Source organism: Oncorhynchus tshawytscha, linkage group LG29 (genome assembly GCF_018296145.1).
Source record: "Oncorhynchus tshawytscha isolate Ot180627B linkage group LG29, Otsh_v2.0, whole genome shotgun sequence".
NCBI classification, from domain to species: domain Eukaryota; kingdom Metazoa; phylum Chordata; class Actinopteri; order Salmoniformes; family Salmonidae; genus Oncorhynchus; species Oncorhynchus tshawytscha.
The window spans coordinates 21,953,824-21,978,208 of NC_056457.1; the positions used below are offsets into that span (position 1 = coordinate 21,953,824).

A 24,385-nucleotide genomic window follows, 5' to 3' on the forward strand; every position below is an offset into this window, starting at 1 on the left:
ACCACATTCACATTTCCATGCCAGTCTAATAAGCTTACTCAAGTGATTAATAATGACTAATTGGCAAGCATGGAATGCAACAGCAGTCATACCTGTCCTGTCCTTCTATTAGTTCTGTCCTTCCAACATTTGTTACAGTTCATTGCATTTGTTATGCTCTAACATGGCATCACATCAAACATGATTATTGTAATTGTCACAATTAATTAAACACTGGAGCAAGGTTATTATAGTTTCGTGATGTAAAACGTTTTTTTCCCATTCGTTTTTTGATGTTTATTCTATATTCAAAAGACCGCTTCCCTCATCAGCGGCTTCATCTTTGTTGAGCGAAGTGGCATTGACCAACTTGGGACCATCAGGCAAGCTAATGCAGGGGTTGGCTGCCAGAGGATTCAGTATGCATGCGAAGCGCTCATGCAGTGACTTCAGGAGAACCTGTGCCAACTGTTTTGCAACACTCATTGACTCAAGGTTGAGAAGGCACGGTACCACATTAGACAGCGACTGGCTGTCAGTTTCAGTTTACTAAATGTTTTTTTCAATTTTAGTTTTATTTTAAGTTTTCGTTTACTATATATAATAACCTTGCACTGGAGATATGCTTTATGTTAGCTTCCCTCAGCTCATCTACATTAGGCTGGTATGCCAATTAGAAGACGAATGGCGTAAAGGTCACTCATGAGTTCCCATTCAAACGATATTGATCGCTTTTAACACTTCTAAGACAGCTGGGGATGCTTGCAATATGAATACCATTGGTATCACCACTGAAGGGACATACAGTATTTATGACAAATACATTTGGCAAAAAGGGTTGGCATTGGTGTGCAACTATTTAAGCCATTATATATTCCAAACGACTACGTTGGTTGATATACAGTACGTACAGATATTGTTACAGACAAACACAATAGTAGACGTCCTTATGCATGGTATTGCTTATACTGTAGGCTACATCTGCAGCGCAGTCATCTCTCCCTACAGTTTCTAGGTTCGTGTGCCACCTCTCGACAGAACAGCGAGTAGAATGGAAAAGCAAAGACTGTAGCATTTCCCAGCCCATGCTTTACTTTCAACCCAAGGCTGGAGTCAGCACAACGTCCATGCTTCACTCTTCGACGACATTTTCATTTAACGGTCACATAGGTTACTTTATTTTATTTTATAGCGCCTGTCATGCTCTTCAGGTGCGGACCTGCTCTGATATCCAAGGCATCGAAGTTTGTTTGTGATATCATTTCGTCGAATAAAGTAGATTATATAAATAATTCCAGCTCAACAAATATACATTTATTAAGGGGCTCCGTATATGTATATGAAGCTTTCTTGTGGTTTTCGTTATATTTGCTTTCTTGATTGGAGTTTATTTCCAGCGAGAGAGTTCGAGGGAGCTTTTGCCGCCAAATAGACGCTCGAGCTGTTTGCAACAACTGTTTAGTATTCACTCCTGTAGATGTTGTGGAACACATTGGGTGAAACTTTGTCTCTGAAAATAGATAGCCGACTACTAGGCTATACCGAAAACGTTTTCAAACCAAGAAGACGCCAGCTTATGGAGAACAACTACAGCGGTCAAGTAGGCTATATCCAGGTATGTTTGTTAATTTATTGAGTTGTCCACAGTGATTCATTTTGGACTTTTAGCCTTGAGACCAAGACGAACATATTTTCTTTAATTTCACAGGAGTTTTAATTGTCAACCATGAATCAAACAGCAGGAGTAACACAGACATACCGGAGGTGTTCAAAAGCAGGGCATGTAAGTCTTTTTTATTATTAGGCCTATTGTAAAGCGGGTTTGGGCTATTGCAAGGTAGGCTATCACAAGCAATCATCAACCACCAACTGAACTGAGAATATGACATTGCTTCTATATTTTCCTATGCGATCACTGGACTATTGTTTTGCAAATTCCTATTATGGGATAACGGTGCCCTAAATACATATTACACATACAGTAGCCTAGGCTATATAAATAGTAATGTATTTTAGGGATTCCTTCCACTTAGGCTACTGTAGAATGTATGGAAGCAGTTGAACCAGAATATGGCCTTACAGCATCCTAATAAAGGACGCTGCGCTTCTGCGCATGGGCGGCCTAGGTGGTTAGGCCCACCAGCGGTGCATGGGTAAAATCATTGGGGAAGCCAGAAAAAAAGCCATATTACAACCTATGTGTTGTGAAAATTGCTTGTTCGCTCTGTAACCTGTTAGTTCATATGCTTTGCGTCCGTGATATATAGCCCAGCTAGCAATGAGGAATCGGCCCAGAAGCGGCCGTCTTCTGGTGGGCCGGAACTGATTGAATCGTCCCAGATACGGGTGTCGACTCAGCCCGGAATCAAAATGAATGACTGCCCAGAATTAACCCAAGTACATCGGGCTGTTTCTGTCTACCGACTATCTTACCAGAATCCCCCCAGAAGCTCCCGATGCAAATTTAAATAAATGTATACAAAATTACCCTGTTTAGTAATTTTAAATAATACTATTCTACATTTTATACATACAAATTATACCCATCCACAAATAAATATTTTGTGTCGGAGGAAACACCATACACCTGGTGACCGTGTCAGTGTGCATGCGCCTAGCCCGCCACAGGAGTCGCTAAGGAACAAGGACATCCCGGCTGGGCCAAACCCTCCCCTAACCCGGACGACGCTGGGCCAATTGTGGATCGCCTCATTGGTCTCCCGGTCGCGGCCAGCATGGGTCTTGAACCAGCAGCTGTAGAAACGCAGTTTGCACTGCGATGCAAATCAAAATCAAATCAAATTTATTTATATAGCCCTTCGTACATCAGCTGATATCTCAAAGTGCTGTACAGAAACCCAGCCTAAAACCCCAAACAGCAAGCAATGCAGGTGTAGAAGCACGGTGGCTAGGAAAAACTCCCTAGAAAGGCCAAAACCTAGGAAGAAACCTAGAGAGGAACCAGGCTATGTGGGGTGGCCAGTCCTCTTCTGGCTGTGCCGGGTGGAGATTATAACAGAACATGGCCAAGATGTTCAAATGTTCATAAATGACCAGCATGGTCGAATAATAATAAGGCAGAACAGTTGAAACTGGAGCAGCAGCACAGTCAGGTGGAAGTTGAAACTGGAGCAGCAGCATGGCCAGGTGGACTGGGGACAGCAAGGAGTCATCATGTCAGGTAGTCCTGGGGCATGGTCCTAGGGCTCAGGTCAGTTGAAACTGGAACAGCAGCATGGCCAGGTGGACTGGGGACAGCAAGGAGTCATCATGTCAGGTAGTCCTGGAGCTCAGGTCCTAGGGCTCAGGTCCTCCGAGAGAGAGAAAGAAAGAGAGGAGAGAATTAGAGAACGCACACTTAGATTCACACAGGACACCGAATAGGACAGGAGAAGTACTCCAGATATAACAAACTGACCCCAGCCCCCGACACATAAACTACTGCAGCATAAATACTGGAGGCTGAGACAGGAGGGGTCAGGAGACACTGTGGCCCCATCCGAGGTCACCCCGGACAGGGCCAAACAGGAAGGATATAACCCCACCCACTTTGCCAAAGCACAGCCCCCACACCACTAGAGGGATATCTTCAACCACCAACTTACCATCCTGAGACAAGGCTGAGTATAGCCCACAAAGATCTCCGCCACGGCACAACCCAAGGGGGGCGCCAACCCAGACAGGATGACCACAACAGTGAATCAACCCACTCAGGTGACGCACCCCCTCCAGGGACGGCATGAGAGAGCCCCAGTAAGCCAGTGACCCAGCCCCTGTAATAGGGTTAGAGGCAGAGAATCCCAGTGGAAAGAGGGGAACCGGCCAGGCAGAGACAGCAAGGGCGGTTCGTTGCTCCAGAGCCTTTCCGTTCACCTTCCCACTCCTGGGCCAGACTACACTCAATCATATGACCCACTGAAGAGATGAGTCTTCAGTAAAGACTTAAAGGTTGAGACCGAGTTTGCGTCTCTGACATGGGTAGGCAGACCGTTCCATAAAAATGGAGCTCTATAGGAGAAAGCCCTGCCTCCAGCTGTTTGCTTAGAAATTCTAGGGACAATTAGGAGGCCTGCGTCTTGTGACCGTAGCGTACGTGTAGGTATGTACGGCAGGACCAAATCAGAGAGATAGGTAGGAGCAAGCCCATGTAATGCTTTGTAGGTTAGCAGTAAAACCTTGAAATCAGCCCTTGCTTTGACAGGAAGCCAGTGTAGAGAGGCTAGCACTGGAGTAATATGATCAAATTTTTGGGTTCTAGTCAGGATTCTAGCAGCCGTATTTAGCACTAACTGAAGTTTATTTAGTGCTTTATCCGGGTAGCCGGAAAATAGAGCATTGCAGTAGTCTAACCTAGAAGTGACAAAAGCATGGATTAATTTTTCTGCATCATTTTTGGACAGAAAGTTTCTGATTTTTGCAATGTTACGTAGATGGAAAAAAGATGTCCTTGAAATGGTCTTGATATGTTCTTCAAAAGAGAGATCAGGGTCCAGAGTAACGCCGAGGTCCTTCACAGTTTTATTTGAGACGACTGTACAACCATTAAGATTAATTGTCAGATTCAACAGAAGATCTCTTTGTTTCTTGGGACCTAGAACAAGCATCTCTGTTTTGTCCGAGTTTAATAGTAGAAAGTTTGCAGCCATCCACTTCCTTATGTCTGAAACACATGCTTCTAGCGAGGGCAATTTTGGGGCTTCACCATGTTTCATTGAAATGTACAGCTGTGTGTCATCCGCATAGCAGTGAAAGTTTACATTATGTTTTCGAATAACATCCCCAAGAGGTAAAATATATAGTGAGAACAATAGTGGTCCTAAAACGGAACCTTGAGGAACACCGAAATTTACAGTTGATTTGTCAGAGGACAAACCATTCACAGAGACAAACTGATATCTTTCCGACAGATAAGATCTAAACCAGGCCAGAACTTGTCCGTGTAGACCAATTTGGGTTTCCAATCTCTCCAAAAGAATGTGGTGATCGATGGTATCAAAAGCGGCACTAAGGTCTAGGAGCACGAGGACAGATGCAGAGCCTCGGTCCGATGCCATTAAAATGTCATTTACCACCTTCACAAGTGCCGTCTCAGTGCTATGATGGGGTCTAAAACCAGACTGAAGCATTTCGTATACATTGTTTGTCTTCAGGAAGGCAGTGAGTTGCTGAGCAACAGCCTTCTCTAAAATTTTTGAGAGGAATGGAAGATTCGATATAGGCCGATAGTTTTTTATATTTTCTGGGTCAAGGTTTGGCTTTTTCAAGAGAGGCTTTATTACTGCCACTTTTAGTGAGTTTGGTACACATCCAGTGGATAGAGAGCCGTTTATTATGTTCAACATAGGAGGGCCAAGCACAGGAAGCAGCTCTTTCAGTAGTTTAGTTGGAATAGGGTCCAGTATGCAGCTTGAAGGTTTAGAGGCCATGATTATTTTCATCATTGTGTCAAGAGATATAGTACTAAAACACTTGAGCGTCTCTCTTGATCCTAGGTCCTGGCAGAGTTGTGCAGACTCAGGACAACTGAGGTTTGGAGGAATACGCAGGTTTAAAGAAGAGTCCGTAATTTGCTTTCTAATAATCATAATCTTTTCCTCAAAGAAGTTCATGAATTTATCACTGCTAAAGTGAAAGTCATCCTCTCTTGGGGAATGCTGCTTTTTAGTTAGCTTTGCGACAGTATCAAAAAGGAATTTCGGATTGTTCTTATTTTCCTCAATTAAGTTAGAAAAATAGGATGATCGAGCAGCAGTAAGGGCTCTTCGGTACTGCACGGTACTGTCTTTCCAAGCTAGTCGGAAGACTTCCAGTTTGGTGTGGCGCCATTTCCGTTCCAATTTTCTGGAAGCTTGCTTCAGAGCTCGGGTATTTTCTGTGTACCAGGGAGCTAGTTTCTTATGAGAAATTGTTTTAGTTTTTAGGGGTGCAACTGCATCTAGGGTATTGCGCAAGGTTAAATTGAGATCCTCAGTTAGGTGGTTAACTGATTTTTGTCCTCTGGCGTCCTTGGGTAGGCAGAGGGAGTCTGGAAGGGCATCAAGGAATCTTTGTGTTGTCTGTGAATTTATAGCACGACTTTTGATGTTCCTTGGTTGGGGTCTGAGCAGATTATTTGTTGCAATTGCAAACGTAATAAAATGGTGGTCCGATAGTCCAGGATTATGAGGAAAAACATTAAGATCCACCACATTTATTCCATGGGACAAAACTAGGTCCAGCGTATGACTGTGACAGTGAGTGGGTCCAGAGACATGTTGGACAAAACCCACTGAGTCGATGATGGCTCCGAAAGCCTTTTGGAGTGGGTCTGTGGACTTTTCCATGTGAATATTAAAGTCACCAAAGATTAGAATATTATCTGCTATGACTACAAGGTCCGATAGGAATTCAGGGAACTCAGTGAGAAACGCTGTATATGGCCCAGGAGGCCTGTAAACAGTAGCTATAAAAAGTGATTGAGTAGGCTGCATAGATTTCATGACTAGAAGCTCAAAAGACGAAAACGTCATTTTTTTTTTTTGTAAATTGAAATTTGCTATCGTAAATGTTAGCAACCCCTCCGCCTTTGCGGGATGCACGGGGATATGGTCACTAGTGTAGCCAGGAGGTGAGGCCTCATTTAAAACAGTAAATTCATCAGGCTTAAGCCATGTTTCAGTCAGGCCAATCACATCAAGATTATGATCAGTGATTAGTTCATTGACTATAATTGCCTTTGAAGTAAGGGATCTAACATTAAGTAGCCCTATTTTGAGATGTGAGGTATCATGATCTCTTTCAGTAATGACAGGAATGGAGGTGGTCTTTATCCTAGTGAGATTGCTAAGGCGAACACCGCCATGTTTAGTTTTGCCCAACCTAGGTCGAGGCACAGACACGGTCTCAATGGTGATAGCTGAGCTGACTACACTGACTGTGCTAGTGGCAGACTCCACTATGCTGGCAGGCTGGCTAACAGCCTGCTGCCTGGCCTGCACCCTATTTCATTGTGGAGCTAGAGGAGTTAGAGCCCTGTCTATGTTGGTAGATAAGATGAGAGCACCCCTCCAGCTAGGATGGAGTCCGTCACTCCTCAGCAGGTCAGGCTTGGTCCTGTTTGTGGGTGAGTCCCAGAAAGAGGGCCAATTATCTACAAATTCTATCTTTTGGGAGGGGCAGAAAACAGTTTTCAACCAGCGATTGAGTTGTGAGACTCTGCTGTAGAGCTCATCACTCCCCCTAACTGGGAGGGGGCCAGAGACTATTACTCGATGCCGACACATCTTTCTAGCTGATATGCACGCAGAAGCTATGTTGCGCTTGGTGATCTCTGACTGTTTCATCCTAACATCGTTGGTGCCGACGTGGATAACAATATCTCTATACTCTCTACACTCGCCAGTTTTAGCTTTAGCCAGCACCATCTTCAGATTAGCCTTAACGTCGGTAGCCCTGCCCCCGGGTAAACAGTGTATGATCGCTGGATGATTCGCTTTAAGTCTAATGCTGCGGGTAATGGAGTCGCCAATGACTAGAGTTTTCAATTTGTCAGAGCTAATGGTGGGAAGCTTCGGCGTCTCAGACCCCGTAACGGGAGGAGTAGAGACCAGAGAAGAATCGGCCTCTGACTCCGACCCGCTGCTTAATGGGGAAAACCGGTTGAAAGTTTCTGTCGGCTGAATGAGCGACACCGGTTGAGCGTTCCTACAGCATTTCCTTCCAGAAACCGTGAGAAAGTTGTCCGGCTGCGGGGACTGTGTCAGGGATTTATACTACTATCTGTACTTACTGGTGGCACAGACGCTGTTTCATCCTTTCCTACACTGAAATTACCCTTGCCTAACGATTGCGTCTGAAGCTGGGCTTGCAGCACAGCTATCCTCGCCGTAAGGCGAGTACAGCGGCTGCAATTAGAAGGCATCATGTTAATGTTACTACTTAGCTTCGGCTGTTGGAGGTCCTGACGAATCGTGTCCAGATAAAGCGTCCGGAGTGAAAAAGTTGAAAAAGTTGAGGAAAAAATAAATAAATATATGAACGGTAATTAAAAAGTGAAAACCGTAAAGTTGTCAGGTAGCAAAACAGGTTGGCAACAAAACGCACAGCAACTCGAAAACAAGCCTGCAAGTTGTGACCGGAAATGATGCAGTGTCTTAGACCGCTGCACCACTCAGGAGGTTCCATCCACAAAGTTTTTAATGCTTATCAATTGCCTTAAACAAAATACTACGTAGGACTCTTAAAGAATTTCTTTATGATGTTAATTGTATTTTTGGATCACAGAAACAATGACGAAAATATGAAAAAATAAATAAATAATGAAATGTTAATTATATAAAATTGCCTGTGTAGTCATCTGCCAGAGAGTAGCCCCAATCGGCCCAAGCCCCAAGTAATACATTTGGGCCAGATAACTCACAACGTTTAATAAATTCAACCAAACCTTTGTTTCATCACAAAACCAGAGAGCAACCTCTGTCCGGTGAAGTCCACAAAGCATATTACTTTGTTACATGAACTACAGCATGATCAATGAAGTTAATGTTTCCGACATTTTCGGATCACTAAACAACTATTGATTTAGAAGCACGGAGAGTTACCTCGAGTCGCAAAGAAAACAGGAGCACCCTCCATTATTCCAGCACCATTTCAAATTCAAAATTTCCACATCATCAAATCACCTATGTTTATTCTAATACAGGTACAGCTAAAAGATACAAAAAACTACACTGCTCAAAAAAATAAAGGGAACACTAAAATAACACATCCTAGATCTGAATGAATGAAATATTCTTATTAAATACTTTTTTCTTTACATAGTTGAATGTGCTGACAACAAAATCACACAAAAATGATCAACGGAAATCAAATTTATCAACCCATGGAGGTCTGGATTTGGAGTCACACTCAAAATTAAAGTGGAAAACCACACTACAGGCTGATCCAACTTTGATGTAATGTCCTTAAAACAAGTCAAAATGAGTCTCAGTAGTGTGCGTGGCCTCCACGTGCCTGTATGACCTCCCTACAATGCTTGGGCATGCTCCTGATGAGGTGGCGGATGGTCTCCTGAGGGATCTCCTCCCAGACATGGACTAAAGCATCCGCCAACTCCTGGACAGTCTGTGGTGCAATGTGGCGTTGGTGGATGGAGCGAGACTTGATGTCCCAGATGTGCTCAATTGGATTCAGGTCTGGGGAACGGGCGGGCCAGTCCATAGCATCAATGCCTTCCTCTTGCAGGAACTGCTGACACACTCCAGCCAGATGAGGTCTTGCATTAGGAGGAACCTAGGGCCAACCGCACCAGCATATGGTCTCACAAGGGGTCTGAGGATCTCATCTCGGTACCTAATTGCAGTCAGGCTACCTCTGGCGAGCACGTGGAGGGCTGTGCGGCCCCCCAAAGAAATGCCACCCCACACCATGACTGACCCACTGCCAAACCGGTCATGCTGGAGGATGTTGCAGGCAGCAGAACGTTCTCCACGGCGTCTCCAGACTCTGTCACGTCTGTCACATGTGCTCAGTGTGAACCTGCTTTCATCTGTGAAGAGCACAGGGCGCCAGTGGCGAATTTGCCAATCTTGGGGTTCTCTGGCAAATGCCAAACATCCTGCACGGTGTTGGGCTGTAAGCACAACCCCCACCTGTGTACGTCGGGCCCTCATACCACCCTCATGGAGTATGTTTCTGACCGTTTGAGCAGACACATGCACATTTGTGGCCTGCTGGAGGTCAGTTTGCAGGGCTCTGGCAGTGCTCCTCCTGCTCCTCCTTGCACAAAGGCGGAGGTAGCGGTCCTGCTGCTGGGTTGTTGCCCTCCCACGTCTCCTGATGTACTGGCCTGTCTCCTGGTAGTGCCTTCATGCTCTGGACACTACGCTGACAGACACAGCAAACCTTTTTGCCACAGCTTACATTGATGTGCCATCCTGGATGAGCTGCACTACCTGAGCCACTTGTGTTGGTTGTAGACTCCGTCTCATGCTACCACTAGAGTGAAAGCACCGCCAGCATTCAAAAGTGACCAAAACATCAGCCAGGAAGCATAGACACTGAGAAGTGGTCTGTGGTCCCCACCTGCAGAACCACTCCTTTATTGGGGGTGTCTTGCTAATTGCCTATAATTTCCACCTGTTGTCTATTCCATTTGCACAACAGCATGTGAAATTTATTGTCAATCAGTGTTGCTTCCTAAGGGGACAGTTTGATTTCACAGAAGTGTGATTGACTTGGAGTTACATTGTGTTGTTTAAGTGTTCCCTTTATTTTTTTAGCAGTGTATTTAGTCCAATCAACGTAAGAAAATATGATGTGGCTGTCCATGTTTCTGATTTGTGTGCATGCCTCTTCCTGCAAGTAGAAAAACAGGTTTACTCACCCTACTTGTAGAGAAATGCCAAAGCCATCCTCATCTCTTTCATGTTGACAAAACAATCTATCACTGTCATACAGTACACACTTGTATTTTTTGTTGTCTTAGGCTGCTACCTTGTCACGCCCTGACCATAGTTTGCTTTGTATGTTTCTATGTTTTGTTTGGTCAGGGTGTGATCTGAGTGGGCATTCTATGTTGGATGTCTAGTTTGTCTGTTTCTGTGTTTGGCCTGATATGGTTCTCAATCAGAGGCAGGTGTTAGTCGTTGTCTCTGATTGGGAACCATATTTAGGTAGCCTGTTTTGTCATTGTGGGTTGTGGGTGATTGTCTATGTGTAGTGTTTGTGTCAGCACTATTGTTTATTAGCTTCACGCTTGTCATTTTGTTGTTTTGTAGTGTTCCGTTTTTTCAATTAAAATGACGAACACTTACCACGCTGCTTATTGGTCCTCCAATCCTTCTCGCTTCCCCTCGTCAGTTGATGAGGACGAAGACAGCCGTGACATACCTGGCTAAAATGCTTGCTTGCTAGCCTAACTTACTTTCATGGGCAACTTTAGCTAGTTAACATTAGCCATCTACATCTAGCTACAAATTGAAATTCCATTCTCTCAGGCCAGGGGGACAATGTATGAATTGATGGATGGATCAGAATCGCAGTTATAATCATTGGCCAGTATGGAGAATGAAGTAAAACCGCAAGTCCAAATCCCTAACTCCATCCATGGCTAATTTAGGAAAGGGCCAATTTTAGCTAGCTACCTAGCCACTGGAGGACAACAACACAATGAGATGCAACAATTGAAGTTGTTTCTGTCTATTACGTATGCTCTCAATGCAATTTAATAGGAGTGTCGCCAAATCCAAACTGGCTTCCCTTAACACTTTTTTTTTGTGCACCAGGACCATTCACAGTTGAGCTCACTCAGTTTAGCTCAACGCTGATGGGCTATTTTATACTTTTGCTTGCTGGCTTCCCTTGAATTCAATGCAATGGGTGGCAACAATATCATATTGTTTTGGACCAGACAGCATCAGATAAATGTCTACACATCCAGAGTAGAGGTCGACCGGAGGACCAAAAAAAGCCGATACTGATTAATTGGCCGATTTTAAAATGTATTTGTAATAATGACAATTACAACAATACTGAATGAACACTTATTTTAACTTAATATAATACATCAATAAAATCAATTTAGCCTCAAATAAATAATGAAACATGTTCAATTTGGTTTAAATAATGCAAAAACAAAGTGTTGGAGAATAAAGTAAAAGTGCAATATGTGCCATGTAAGAAAGCTAACGTTTAAGTTCCTTGCTCAGAACATGAGAACATATGAAAGCTGGTGGTTCCTTTTAACATGAGTCTTCAATATTCCCAGGTAAGAAGTTTTAGGTTGTAGTTATTATAGGAATTATAGGACTATTTCTCTCTATACCATTTGTATTTCATTAGCCTTTGACTATTGGATGTTCTTATAGGCACTTTAGTATTGCCAGGAACACAACGACAACAGCTACCCTCGAAGCAGCGTTACCCATGCAGAGCAAGGGGAACAACCACTCCAAGTCTCAGAGCGAGTGACGTTTGAAACGCTATTAGCGCGCACCCTGCTAACTAGCTAGCCATTTCACATTGGTTACACAAGCCTAATCTCGGGAGATTATAGGCTTGAAGTCATAAACAGCGCAATGCTTGACGCACAACGAAGAGCTGCTGGCAAAACGCACAAAAGTGCTGTTTGAATGAATGCTTACGAGCCTGCTGCTGCCTACCACTGCTCAGTCAGACTGCTCTATCAAATCATAGACTTAGTTATAGCATAATAACACACAGAAATACGAGCCTTAGGTCATTAATATGGTCGAATCCGGAAACTATCATCTCAAAAACAAGACGTTTATTCTTTCAGTGAAATACGGAACCGTTCCGTATTTTATCTAAGGGGTGGCATCCATTAGTCTAAATATTCCTGTTACATTGCACAACCTTCAATGTTATGTCATAATTACGTAAAATTCTGGCAAATTAGGCGGCCCAAACGGTTGCATATACACTGACTCTGCGTGTAATGATCGCAAGAGAAGTGACACAATTTCACCTGGTTAATATTGCCTGCTAACCTGGATTCTTTTTAGCTAAATATGCAGGTTCAAAAATATATACTTCTGTGTATTGATTTTAAGAAAGGCATTGATGTTCATGGTTAGGTACACATTGGAGCAACGATACGCACCGCATCGATTATATGCAACGCAGGACACGCTAGATAAACTAGTAATATCATCAACCATGTGTAGTTAACTAGTGATTATGATTGATTGATTGTTTTTTCTAAGATAAGTTTAATGCTAGCTAGCAATTTATCTTGGCTTACTGCATTCACGTAACAGGCAGTCTCCTTGTGGAGTGCAATGAGAGGCAGGTGGTTAGAGCATTGGACTAGTTAACTGTAAGGTTGCAAGAATGAATCCCCCGAGCTGACAAGGTGAAAATCTGTCGTTCTTCCCCTGAATGAGGCAGTTAACCCACCGTTCCTAGGCCGTCATTGAAAATAAGAACGTGTTCTTAACTGACTTGCCTAGTTAAATAAAGGTGTACATTGTTTTTTTAAATTGGCCAAATCGGTGTCCAAAAATATTGATTTCCGATTGTAATGAAAAATTGAAATCGGCCCTAATTATTCGGCGATTCTGATTAATCGGTCGACCTCTAGTTCAGAGACAGAGGGGCGCTGTTTCGTACGCTCGGATGCTTTCTACTGTGAGACACATTCAGCCACTTGCAAATTGAAGGAAGGCCTACAATGCAGAGCCCGAAAAAATAACTGATGAACATTTTTAGGGGGGTACTTGTTTCTGAAAATCCTCTTACTGAAAGCAAATCTATAATTCGTAACTCCCTGTCCATCGGTCTGGATTTTACAATATGTGGATATCTGTATGTCATAGACACGTGCTAAACCAAACTTATCTCCTAACCGGCACCTACACTGAGTGTACAAAACATTAGGAGTACCTGCTCTATCTATGACATAGAATTACCCAGCCTGGTCTAATAGACTAGACATAACATAGTCAAAGTAAATCTGTTATGGTATGTTATGTTTGGTATGGTTATATAAGACAGATGGTTACTTAAGGGTCAGTGGAGGCTCCTGTGGGAGGACCATGTTCCTCAGTGAATTTCATAAAAACATTAAAATGTTATCCTATTTAGATAAAACTATGCAAAATATATTAATGTCACCAAATAATTTATTAAATCAAACTTTGCAATGATTGTATACTGTAGCCTCAACAGCACTCTGTAGGGTAGTACCGTGTTGTAGCCGGAGGACAGCTAGCTTCTGTCCTCCTCTGGGTACATTGACTTCAATACAAAACCTAGGAGGCTCATGGTTCTCACCCCCTTCCATAGACGTACACACTAACTATGTGTCACGTTCTGACCTTAGTTCTTTGGTTATGTCTTTGTTTTAGTATGGTCAGGGTGTGAGTTTGGTGGGTTGTCTATGTTTCTTTTTCTCTGATTTGGGATTTCTGTGTTTGGCCTGGTATAGTTCTGAATCAGAGGCAGCTGTCAATCGTTGTTCCTGATTGAGAACCATACTTAGGTAGCCTGGTTTCACTTTTGAGTTGTGGGTGATTGTTTCCTGTGTCTCTGTTTGCACCATACGGGACTGTTTCGATTTTCGTTTGTTCTTTGACTTTGTTATTTTGTATTTTTATAGTGTTCAGTTTTACATATTAAAATGGACACTTACCACGCTGCAAATTGGTCCGATATCTCTCTCGTCAGAAGAAGAGGAGAGTCGTTACACTATGACAACTTCCGGAGGACATCTTTCAACCTATCAGAGCTCTTGCAGCATGAACTGACATTTTGTACCCAATCAAATGATCAGAGAATTAAGCTGGTACTGAAAGCATAAGCTACAGCTAGCTAGTGCTGCAGGGCATAAAATGTGGTGAGTAGTTGACTCAAAGAGCGAGAAAGACAATAGTTAAACAGTTTTGAACAAATTCATTTCTTCAAAAAGGAAGGAGGATCAAAAGAGAGCGAGATAGCTATAATTCGTCATTTCTTTTCACTTACACTTAGTTAGGTAACAAATGCAGCCAGCTAGTTTAGCCTACTCAAACACCCAACTCAAACTGAGGAATGCTATGTTAGTTATCTGGCTATGACTATCCAACACTGGATCTTTTCCAAGTCAAGGTAAGCTTCTGGTTTAAAAATTGATTGCCACTTGTGCCCGCCGGTGTAACTGCTAATCTGCTTACACTTACTGCATGATTGTTTATTTTTTTATTTTTTTATTTCACCTTTATTTAACGAGGTAGGCTAGTTGCAACTGCGACCTGGCTAAGATAAAGCAAAGCAGTTTGACACATACAGCAACGCAGACAACACATGGAATAAACAAACATACAGTCAATAAAAGTATATATGCAGCATGTGCAAATGTTGGTAGGATAAGGGAGGTAAAGGCAATAAATAGGCCATAGTGGCAAAGTAATTACAATATTGCAATTAAACACTGGAATGGTAGATGTGCAGAAGATGAATGTGCAAGTAGAGATACTGGGGTGCAAAGGAGCAAGATAAAAAATAATTACAGTATGGGGATGAGGTAGTTGGATGGGCAATTTACAGATGGGCTATGTACAGGTGCAGTGAACTGTGAGCTGCTCTGACAGCTGGTGCTTAAAGTTAGTGAGGGAGATATGAGTCTCCAGCTCCAGGGATTTTTGCAGTTCGTTCCAGTCATTGGCAGCAGAGAACTGGAAGGAGAGGCGGCCAATAGAAGAATTGGCTTTGTGGGTGACCAGTGAGATATACCTGCTGGAGCGCGTGCTACGGGTGGGTGCTGCTATGGTGACCAAGGAGCTTATTGTAGCGGGTTTACTAACGCGTCAGTTATATTGACTATGATGTTACTTTAGCTAATATGGTGACAACGATGTAGGCTGTGTGTAGCGGTTATGATATGAAGGTTTGGCTTGGAAAGTTTTTTTTGCTTGGTCACAGACAGTTGATGTGTTCTGCATTGAAGTCCACAATCGAAAGTAAAAAGGTGAGAGGAGGAGAGTGCGTAGATGCGAGACGGAATACAACGAGCTGTTTGTATGTGGCTATGAAAGTGAACTGTTTTCCTGCGATCAGGGGTGTATTCATTTTTGCCGATTCTGTTGAATAACGCTTCTTAAATGGAAGCAAATGGAACAAAATCACCCTTTCGCTCGACCTGTGTGCACCTACGTTGTAAACTTTAATTCATAGGCTACGGAAATTAGAGTATCATGTAGTAGCCTAAATCTACTGATGTTACGTTGAGCTGGTTGAGTGGAATATGAATGACAGTCATCCAATATGCTTTAATAGAAATAAGGCCATGCTCATAAAAAAACAATTGTTCTCCCTCATCTTAAACGGCACCGACCGCCACTGTTTATGGTGGATGGTTGGGGTAGATGGGTGGGCCTATAATGCGAATGCAACCGAAACGGCTTGATCACACCGACATAGTCATCCTATAAATCCTGTCTAATAGAAACTCTTGTTTTGCGGTGTGCTTCCTGTTGGTTCTTTTAAGCAGTAAACGGTTTCTGTAATGAAAACGTCCCTGTGTTCTTGTGTGCGTTCTGTCAGAATTTATTTGCTCATCATGATCCTGAATTTTTTTTTGCTGAATTTAAACTTCTACTGTGCACGCTAACCAAGGTTGCCAGGTGCACGGTGTTTCCTCCGACACATTGTGGGTGGCTTCCGGGTTGGATGCGCGCTGTTTTAAGAAGCAGTGCGGCTTGGTTGGGTTGTGTATCGGAGGACGCATGACTTTCAACCTTCGTCTCTCCTGACCCCGTACGGGAGTTGTAAGCAATGAGACAAGATAGTAGCTACTGAAAACAATTGGATACCACGAAATTGGGGAGAAAAAGGGGTAAAAAAAAAATGGATATCGGATAACGAGAACCTCATTAGATAACGATGCTTGGCATGGGCTTCTGGATATGAGTTGCTTATGATTTGAGCAGTTGTGCATCAGATATTTTTATATGTTGATGTGAGTCATGTGACCATGCAAGCTGTTTCGTCCCCTGGGTTGCAGCAACGTTCAAGATGTTTATTGATCCGATGCATCCATGCATAATGTGTAATGCCTCCAAGTTTATAAAACCCTAACTGCAAGACCCAAACCCGGGACATTCCCTGTTATTTCTGCTTTTCTTGAAACTGTTACGCTTGTTAATCATTACCCACATGTACAACTGTTGTAGGCTAGTGTGCTTGTATTTCAGTCAACATTAATTTATAAGTCAACTTGATGCAAAAAAACCAAACATAAGCACTCTCCATACTCCTCATCAGTAACTGTGTGCCATCTTGCTGTTCTACCTAGCTGCAGTCATTCCCTTTGTAAAGTAACAACTTTAGTCACCATCATTATCATTATCTGCAGTTTATGTTTTTCCAATTTTCTTTGAATTTGTATTTTTACGAGACGAGTAGCCTAATCTTTTCATAAGCACATTTTTCTCCAGGGCTGTGCTGAGCTTGTGACCCACATTATGGGAGTGGAGAACTGCCTTACATGTGGGCATTGAGTCACAAGGGAAAGGGTGAGGAGAGAAGTCAGCGTGGTTAGGAAGAGGGGTTGGAGGTGTGGAGAAGGGGACCTGATTGAGTCTGTGCTTAATGAGACCATTAGGTTGGACAGGTGAGACCGGGCCCCTCCAGCTCCCTCCACAACTGCTAGAACGGCATTGCAATGGATTCACATGAACTTATTCCAGCAGGAGGGGAATAGGAGCTGACTAACCCTCTCCAGACATTTCGGGCTTCAGCCAACATTATCTACATGTATCTTAGCATACGGTATCATATGCTAATTGTACCCAGTTTGTTTTGATTCCTATTGCATCTATTTAAAACTCCAAAGCTCTGGAGGCTTTCTACTTGGCCAATCTCTCTGTAGCCATTCTATTTTCAGAATGTTGACAGCCACAGAGAGATCTCATTCTAGATGAAAGACACACTGATTACAGTAGGACCACTGGGTTTGTAGTAGTCCCTGAAAGAAATGCATCCCATTGCACGTCATAATCTTATGACAAGCTTAACTCTGACGATGGTAGGAACATCTGGAAGTATGATGATAAATATAGATTGCTAGATTTCCACTGCTACCCAAGAGCAAATTATTGAACATAGGGTTTAACTCTTGAGCATTGGATTATAATTTCTAATTTTTCCTTTTTCCTCCAATTTATGCTTTGGCCACAAATACGAGTGTAGGATGAGTCAACAACATTATTTAAGTATGAGTTAACAGAATGTTAACTTTTAAAAGTGAGATTTTACTGGACAGTTACTTTAAGACTGATCATGGTTAATGTCCTATTCTGTACAGTTTAGCATTGGTTGTACACAATAAATCGGTCGTTACTAAAGATTGAAGTAGTAAAGCCGACGACTCCTTTGCGTAACCTTCATAAGAAGACATGGCGTCTCCTCAGATCCACAGTGACATACTGTCCAGGGGCCTCACCACCTGCTTTGACAGAGCTCAGCTGACGTGACCTTTTGTGTCGATCAGTATGACATCACTGTTCCCCCCACCCCCTTGTCTTTCTCGCAGGTTAGCGTTTTTCATCATGTATGTTGTTCTGGGGGCAGCTCTGCAGAGGGGTCACAAGCTGGCATAAAATTTGATTTGACTTCTAACCATAAATCTAAGCACACTGCTAACCGTAATGCCCAACCCTAGTACTAAATTAAAACCAAAAAGCACATGTTTGTTTTCATGAATTTCTACAATATAGCCAATTTTGACTTTGTAGCTGGCCTATCTAAGGGGAAATGACTCAGTTCTGCCTCTAGGACAAGACAATAAACGGCAACCTGTATCTTTGTCTTCCCTACTCCCCCATCACTTGCTTATCAGTTAGGGGATATCAGTACACCATCATCATTCTGCCTGTCTTGACTGCCTGCCCTTTTGGAATATCTTCCACCCAATAATATCCTGAACCCTGTTTGGAGTAATTGAATGGACATTATTGTGTGTCCTAGTCGTGTTGACTGTACTTCGCTGAGTAATAGAAACAACCAGCAGAGGTCCCCATAGTATTATGTACAAGCAGAGGCAAGCTGCTGTAAAATGGTGAAAACCCGTTATTGCTGTGCTTGGTGAAGATCTCCTTGCGTTCTCCATACAGTTGATTTAATTTTACGATACAACCTTCACGGTAGATAGGTATAGGGCTAATCTGAATGTGTGCTATTTTATAGTTGGCTGGTCAGAAAGTATTTTTCTGTCAACATTGTTTATACTGACGCTCATTGTTGTCTGTGCTGACTCTGCATGACAGGCTACAAGTTCCAGACAGCCTATGCAGCAACTTCAGTTCACTCTTGTCAAGGACATATAGTGTATGATTCCGGTATGTGTCTCCCTATAATGGTCCAAGTCTATTAATTCTACCTGTGATTAGGCATATCAGGCTGTGTGAATGGAAGGCCCGGAAAATCGTTAAAGACTCCAGCTACCCAAGCCATACAATGTTCTCTCTGCTTCCGCACAGCAAGCGGTACCGGTGCATCAAGTCTGCCCCCCACGGCACCTGAACAGCTTCTATCCCCAAGCCATAAGATGGCTAAATAGCTAACAGAATGGCTACACGGACTGAGTTGACGGTTGAATTTTATTTATATGATGTCTGATGCACACTCACAGGACTCACACTCACACACTACACACTGATTCTCCAACACACAAAACATGCACACACATTCATACTGACTCTACACACACGCACATACTCACATACAATCATAATTTACGCTGCTGCTTCTCCATTTATCATATATCCTGATACCTAGTCACCTTACCCCTATACATACATATCTACCTCTAGCACACCAGTATCCCTGCACATTGTAAATATGTTATTGGAACTGACCCTGTATATACAGTGCCTTGCGAAAGTATTCGGCCCCCTTGAACTTTGCGACCTTTTGCCACATTTCAGGCTTCAAACATAAAGATATAAAACTGTATTTTTTTGTGAAGAATCAACAACAAGTGGGACACAATTATGAAGTGGAACGACATTTATTGGATATTTCAAACTTTTTTAACAAATCAAAAGCTGAAAAATTGGGCGTGCAAAATTATTCAGCCCCCTTAAGTTAATACTTTGTAGCGCCACCTTTTGCTGCGATTACAGCTGTAAGTCGCTTGGGGTATGTCTCTATCAGTTTTGCACATCGAGAGACTGAAATTTTTTCCCATTCCTCCTTGCAAAACAGCTCGAGCTCAGTGAGGTTGGATGGAGAGCATTTGTGAACAGCAGTTTTCAGTTCTTTCCACAGATTCTCGATTGGATTCAGGTCTGGACTTTGACTTGGCCATTCTAACACCTGGATATGTTTATTTTTGAACCATTCCATTGTAGATTTTGCTTTATGTTTTGGATCATTGTCTTGTTGGAAGACAAATCTCCGTCCCAGGCTCAGGTCTTTTGCAGACTCCATCAGGTTTTCTTCCAGAATGGTCCTGTATTTGGCTCCATCCATCTTCCCATCAATTTTAACCATCTTCCCTGTCCCTGCTGAAGAAAAGCAGGCCCAAACCATGATGCTGCCACCACCATGTTTGACAGTGAGGATGGTGTGGTCAGGGTGATGAGCTGTGTTGCTTTTACGCCAAACATAACGTTTTGCATTGTTGCCAAAAAGTTCAATTTTGGTTTCATCTGACCAGAGCACCTTCTTCCACATGTTTGGTGTGTCTCCCAGGTGGCTTGTGGCAAACTTTAAACGACACTTTTTATGGATATCTTTAAGAAATGGCTTTCTTCTTGCCACTCTTCCATAAAGGCCAGATTTGTGCAATATACGACTGATTGTTGTCCTATGGACAGTCTCCCACCTCAGATGTAGATCTCTGCAGTTCATCCAGAGTGATCATGGGCCTCTTGGCTGCATCTCTGATCAGTCTTCTCCTTGTATGAGCTGAAAGTTTAGAGGGACGGCCAGGTCTTGGTAGATTTGCAGTGGTCTGATACTCCTTCCATTTCAATATTATCGCTTGCACAGTGCTCCTTGGGATGTTTAAAGCTTGGTAAATCTTTTTGTATCCAAATCCGGCTTTAAACTTCTTCACAACAGTATCTCGGACCTGCCTGGTGTGGTCCTTGTTCTTCATGATGCTCTCTGCGCTTTTAACGGACCTCTGAGACTATCACAGTGCAGGTGCATTTATACGGAGACTTGATTACACACAGGTGGATTGTATTTATCATCATTAGTCATTTAGGTCAACATTGGATCATTCAGAGATCCTCACTGAACTTCTGGAGAGAGTTTGCTGCACTGAAAGTAAAGGGGCTGAATCATTTTGCACGCCCAATTTTTCAGTTTTTGATTTGTTAAAAAAGTTTGAAATATCCAATAAATGTCGTTCCACTTCATGATTGTGTCCCACTTGTTGTTGATTCTTCACAAAAAAATACAGTTTTATATCTTTATGTTTGAAGCCTGAAATGTGGCAAAAGGTCGCAAAGTTCAAGGGGGCCGAATACTTTCGCAAGGCACTGTAGCTTCTTACTTTCTTGTGTTCTTAATATTTTTCTTTCTTTATTTGTTCTACCTTATGTTATTTTTAGTGCTACATTAATATTGATTACAGCATTGTTGGGTTTGGAGCTTGCAAGAAAGGCATTTCACTGTACTTGTGCACGTGACCTTGAAACTTGAAGTTTTGCATTTTGTATCAAGCCAGAACAGAGCAGGTTGACAGACATTGACCTGTGTTTTACTGAGACATTTTGGCTTATAAAGTACACGTGAACACAATATTTTTTACTAAACAGACTAATATCCAAGACTATTGGATTCTCATTATTCAAATAGTGGGATTCAAGCATTAGCATCTTTTAGCATTAGACAGCTCTGCACACTCGTGTGAATTCCAAAATTGTAATTAGCTGCCACATTTTGAGAGTCATTTCGGAGCTATGCTAATCTTCCCATCTTCAAAGATCTCAAAGCTTAGATAAGGCCCTTTATTCTACCTAATTACAATGTTATAATGAGATGATATGTTTAATTTTGTCTCTCAGCTGGGACACACAAAAACAAAATAAATTAATAGCCTCCCGCAATGAATATGTATGAACTGCTGTTGTCCAAAGAAAGATTGATCGGCACGCAAAGCCTCCATCTACTGAAAGTAGATATTGCACTTTCATCAATAAAATTATTTGAAAGGGCCTCAGGCCTAATGTCGGTCTCTCTCAATACTGTCATGAAATATTTCTTTATAAAAAGCCATTTGTTTCTGCAATTATCGAATTCACATTAGAATATACAGATGCAGTTATTCGTGAGAAAGCATCTTCTATAGAGTACAGAAGTGAAACTGAAGAGGTATTAAGGGTTGAGAGTGTAATTCTTAATTACAGAGGGTTTGTTGGGCAACAATGAAGGATAACACCCGCAGAACTGTGCAAGATATCGATCGTTTTCTCATTACACAGACGGCTCATTGTAATGCACAGTTATCACTTCCAAGTCCCACACCGGAGTCTATGGGAATAACCATTGATTTTTTTTTTTTTGTGAGTGCAGACAGACGAGGAAGGGTGGTGGAATGCACCCATTTCCATCTTTCCACTCCTAATTGTTGCATTAGCGGTGCTCTCGTTCTCATTAGCCCTACCCTTTTCTGCTCATGATGGGATTAGCGGGGGCCGTGTTATTGACTAAATGGATTTAACGGCACAGATGTCCCAATTGCCCTTCTTATTTTTGATGATCTTCTGAAATGATATAAAACTATTAAATTCATAATTTGTTCGTATTTCAATGTTACTTCGATTTTTTTGGCCTGTAATATTATGTTACTTACATGCTCTATAGCAGGGGCTTCAAACTTGTTCCATGGAGGGCCTAATGTCTGCAGATTTTTGGTTTTCCCTTTCAATTAAGAACTAGACAACCAGGTGTGGGGAGTTCCTTACTAATTAGTGACCTTAATTCATTAATCAAGGACAAGGGAGGAGTGAAAACCCACAGCCACTCAGCCCTCCATGGAATGAGTTTGACATGTGCAGTAGAGAATAGCGTGCCAATAAAAACAATGCATTGATCGATATACATTGCTCAAGAAAATAAAGGGAACACTAAAATAACACATCCTAGATCTGAATGAATTAAATATTCTTATTAAATACTTTTTTCTTTACATAGTTGAATGTGCTGACAACAAAATCACACAAAAATTATCAATGGAAATCAAATTTATCAACCCATGGAGGTCTGGATTTGGAGTCACACTCAAAATTAAAGTGGAAAACCACACTACAGGCTGATCCAACTTTGATGTAATGTCCTTAAAACAAGTCAAAATGAGGCTCAGTAGTGTGTGTGGCCTCCACGTGCCTGTATAACCTCCCTACAATGCCTGGGCATGCTCCTGATGAGGTGGCGGATGGTCTCCTGAGGGATCTCCTCCCAGACCTGGACTAAAGCATCTGCCAACTCCTGATGTCCCAGATGTGCTCAATTGGATTCAGGTCTGGGGAACGGGCGGGCCAGTCCATAGCATCAATGCCTTCCTCTTGCAGGAACTGCTGACACACTCCAGCCACATGAGGTCTAGCATTGTCTTGCATTAGGAGGAACCCAGGGCCAACCGCACCAGCATATGGTCTCACAAGGGGTCTGAGGATCTCATCTCGGTACCTAATGGCAGTCAGGCTACCTCTGGCGAGCACATGGAGGGCTGTGCGGCCCCCCAAAGAAATGCCACCCCACACCATGACTGACCCACCGCCAAACCGGTCATGCTGTTGCAGGCAGCAGAACGTTCTCCACGGCGTTGCCAGACTGTCACGTCTGTCACATGTGCTCAGTGTGAACCTGCTTTCATCTGTGAAGAGCACAGGGCGCCAGTGGCGAATTTGCCAATCTTGGTGTTCTCTGGCAAATGCCAAACGTCCTGCACGGTGTTGGGCTGTAAGCACAACCCCCACCTGTGGACGTCGGGCCATCATACCACCCTCATGGAGTCTGTTTCTGACCGTTTGAGCAGACACATGCACATTTGTGGCCTGCTGGAGGTCATTTTGCAGGGCTCTGGCAGTGCTCCTCCTGCTCCTCCTTGCACAAAGGTGGAGGTAGCGGTCCTACTGCTGGGTTGTTGCCCTCCTACGGCCTCCTCCACGTTTCCTGATGTACTGGCCTGTCTCCTGGTAGCGCCTCCATGCTCTGGACACTACGCTGACAGACACAGCAAACCTTCTTGCCACATCTCGCATTGATGTGCCATCCTGGATGAGCTGCACTACCTGAGCCACTTGTGTGGGTTGTAGACTCCGTCTCATGCTACCACTAGAGTGAAAGCACCGCCAGCATTCAAAAGTGACCAAAACATCAGCCAGGAAGCATAGGAACCGAGAAGTGGTCTGTGGTCCCCACCTGCAGAACCACTCCTTTATTGGGGGTGTCTTGTTAAATGCCTATAATTTCCACCTGTTGTCTATTCCATTTGCACAACAGCATGTGAAATTTATTGTCAAACAGTGATGCTTCCTAAGTGGACAGTTTGATTTCACAGAAGTATGATTGACTTGGAGTTACATTGTGATGTTTAAGTGTTCCCTTTATTTTTTCGAGCAGTGTATAAAGTGATTGTCTTATTACTAATCTGTTGTGTTGTTGTCCACCTGCACCACAGTGTTACACCTAGAGCACTAAAGCACTTAGCATTATTTGGCAACAGTTTGATTTGGGCACAGAGATGGCTTGAAAAGGCTAACAATCTCGGGTAGAGTAGATGCTATTATTTAAATGCATAGCAGACTGCTAAATGTGCTGTACCAGCACTTCAGTATACTGTAACACTGCCCCATACACTTCATCATCGGTGGCTACTGTCATATTTTGCTTTATGTGCCAAGGCATGTTAAAACCGTCTGTGCCAAGTGTGGTCTCTGAGGAAAAGGGACTATTATATTATAACCATTAT

The 24,385-nt window shown here is 42.9% G+C and overlaps 1 protein-coding gene across 1 annotated transcript in view; it reads left to right on the top strand.

The window, feature by feature from the left end:
- Window positions 1-1,067: 1,067 nt before the first annotated feature.
- LOC112227747 (dipeptidyl aminopeptidase-like protein 6) overlaps window positions 1,068-24,385 on the top strand; it is a 356,992-nt gene continuing 333,674 nt past the window's right edge. The window contains exons 1-2 of the mRNA XM_042308485.1: window positions 1,068-1,594; window positions 1,688-1,762. Coding sequence (XP_042164419.1) covers window positions 1,706-1,762 — 57 coding nt within the window. The 5' untranslated portion in view covers window positions 1,068-1,594; window positions 1,688-1,705. The remainder of the gene's footprint in view (window positions 1,595-1,687; window positions 1,763-24,385) is intronic.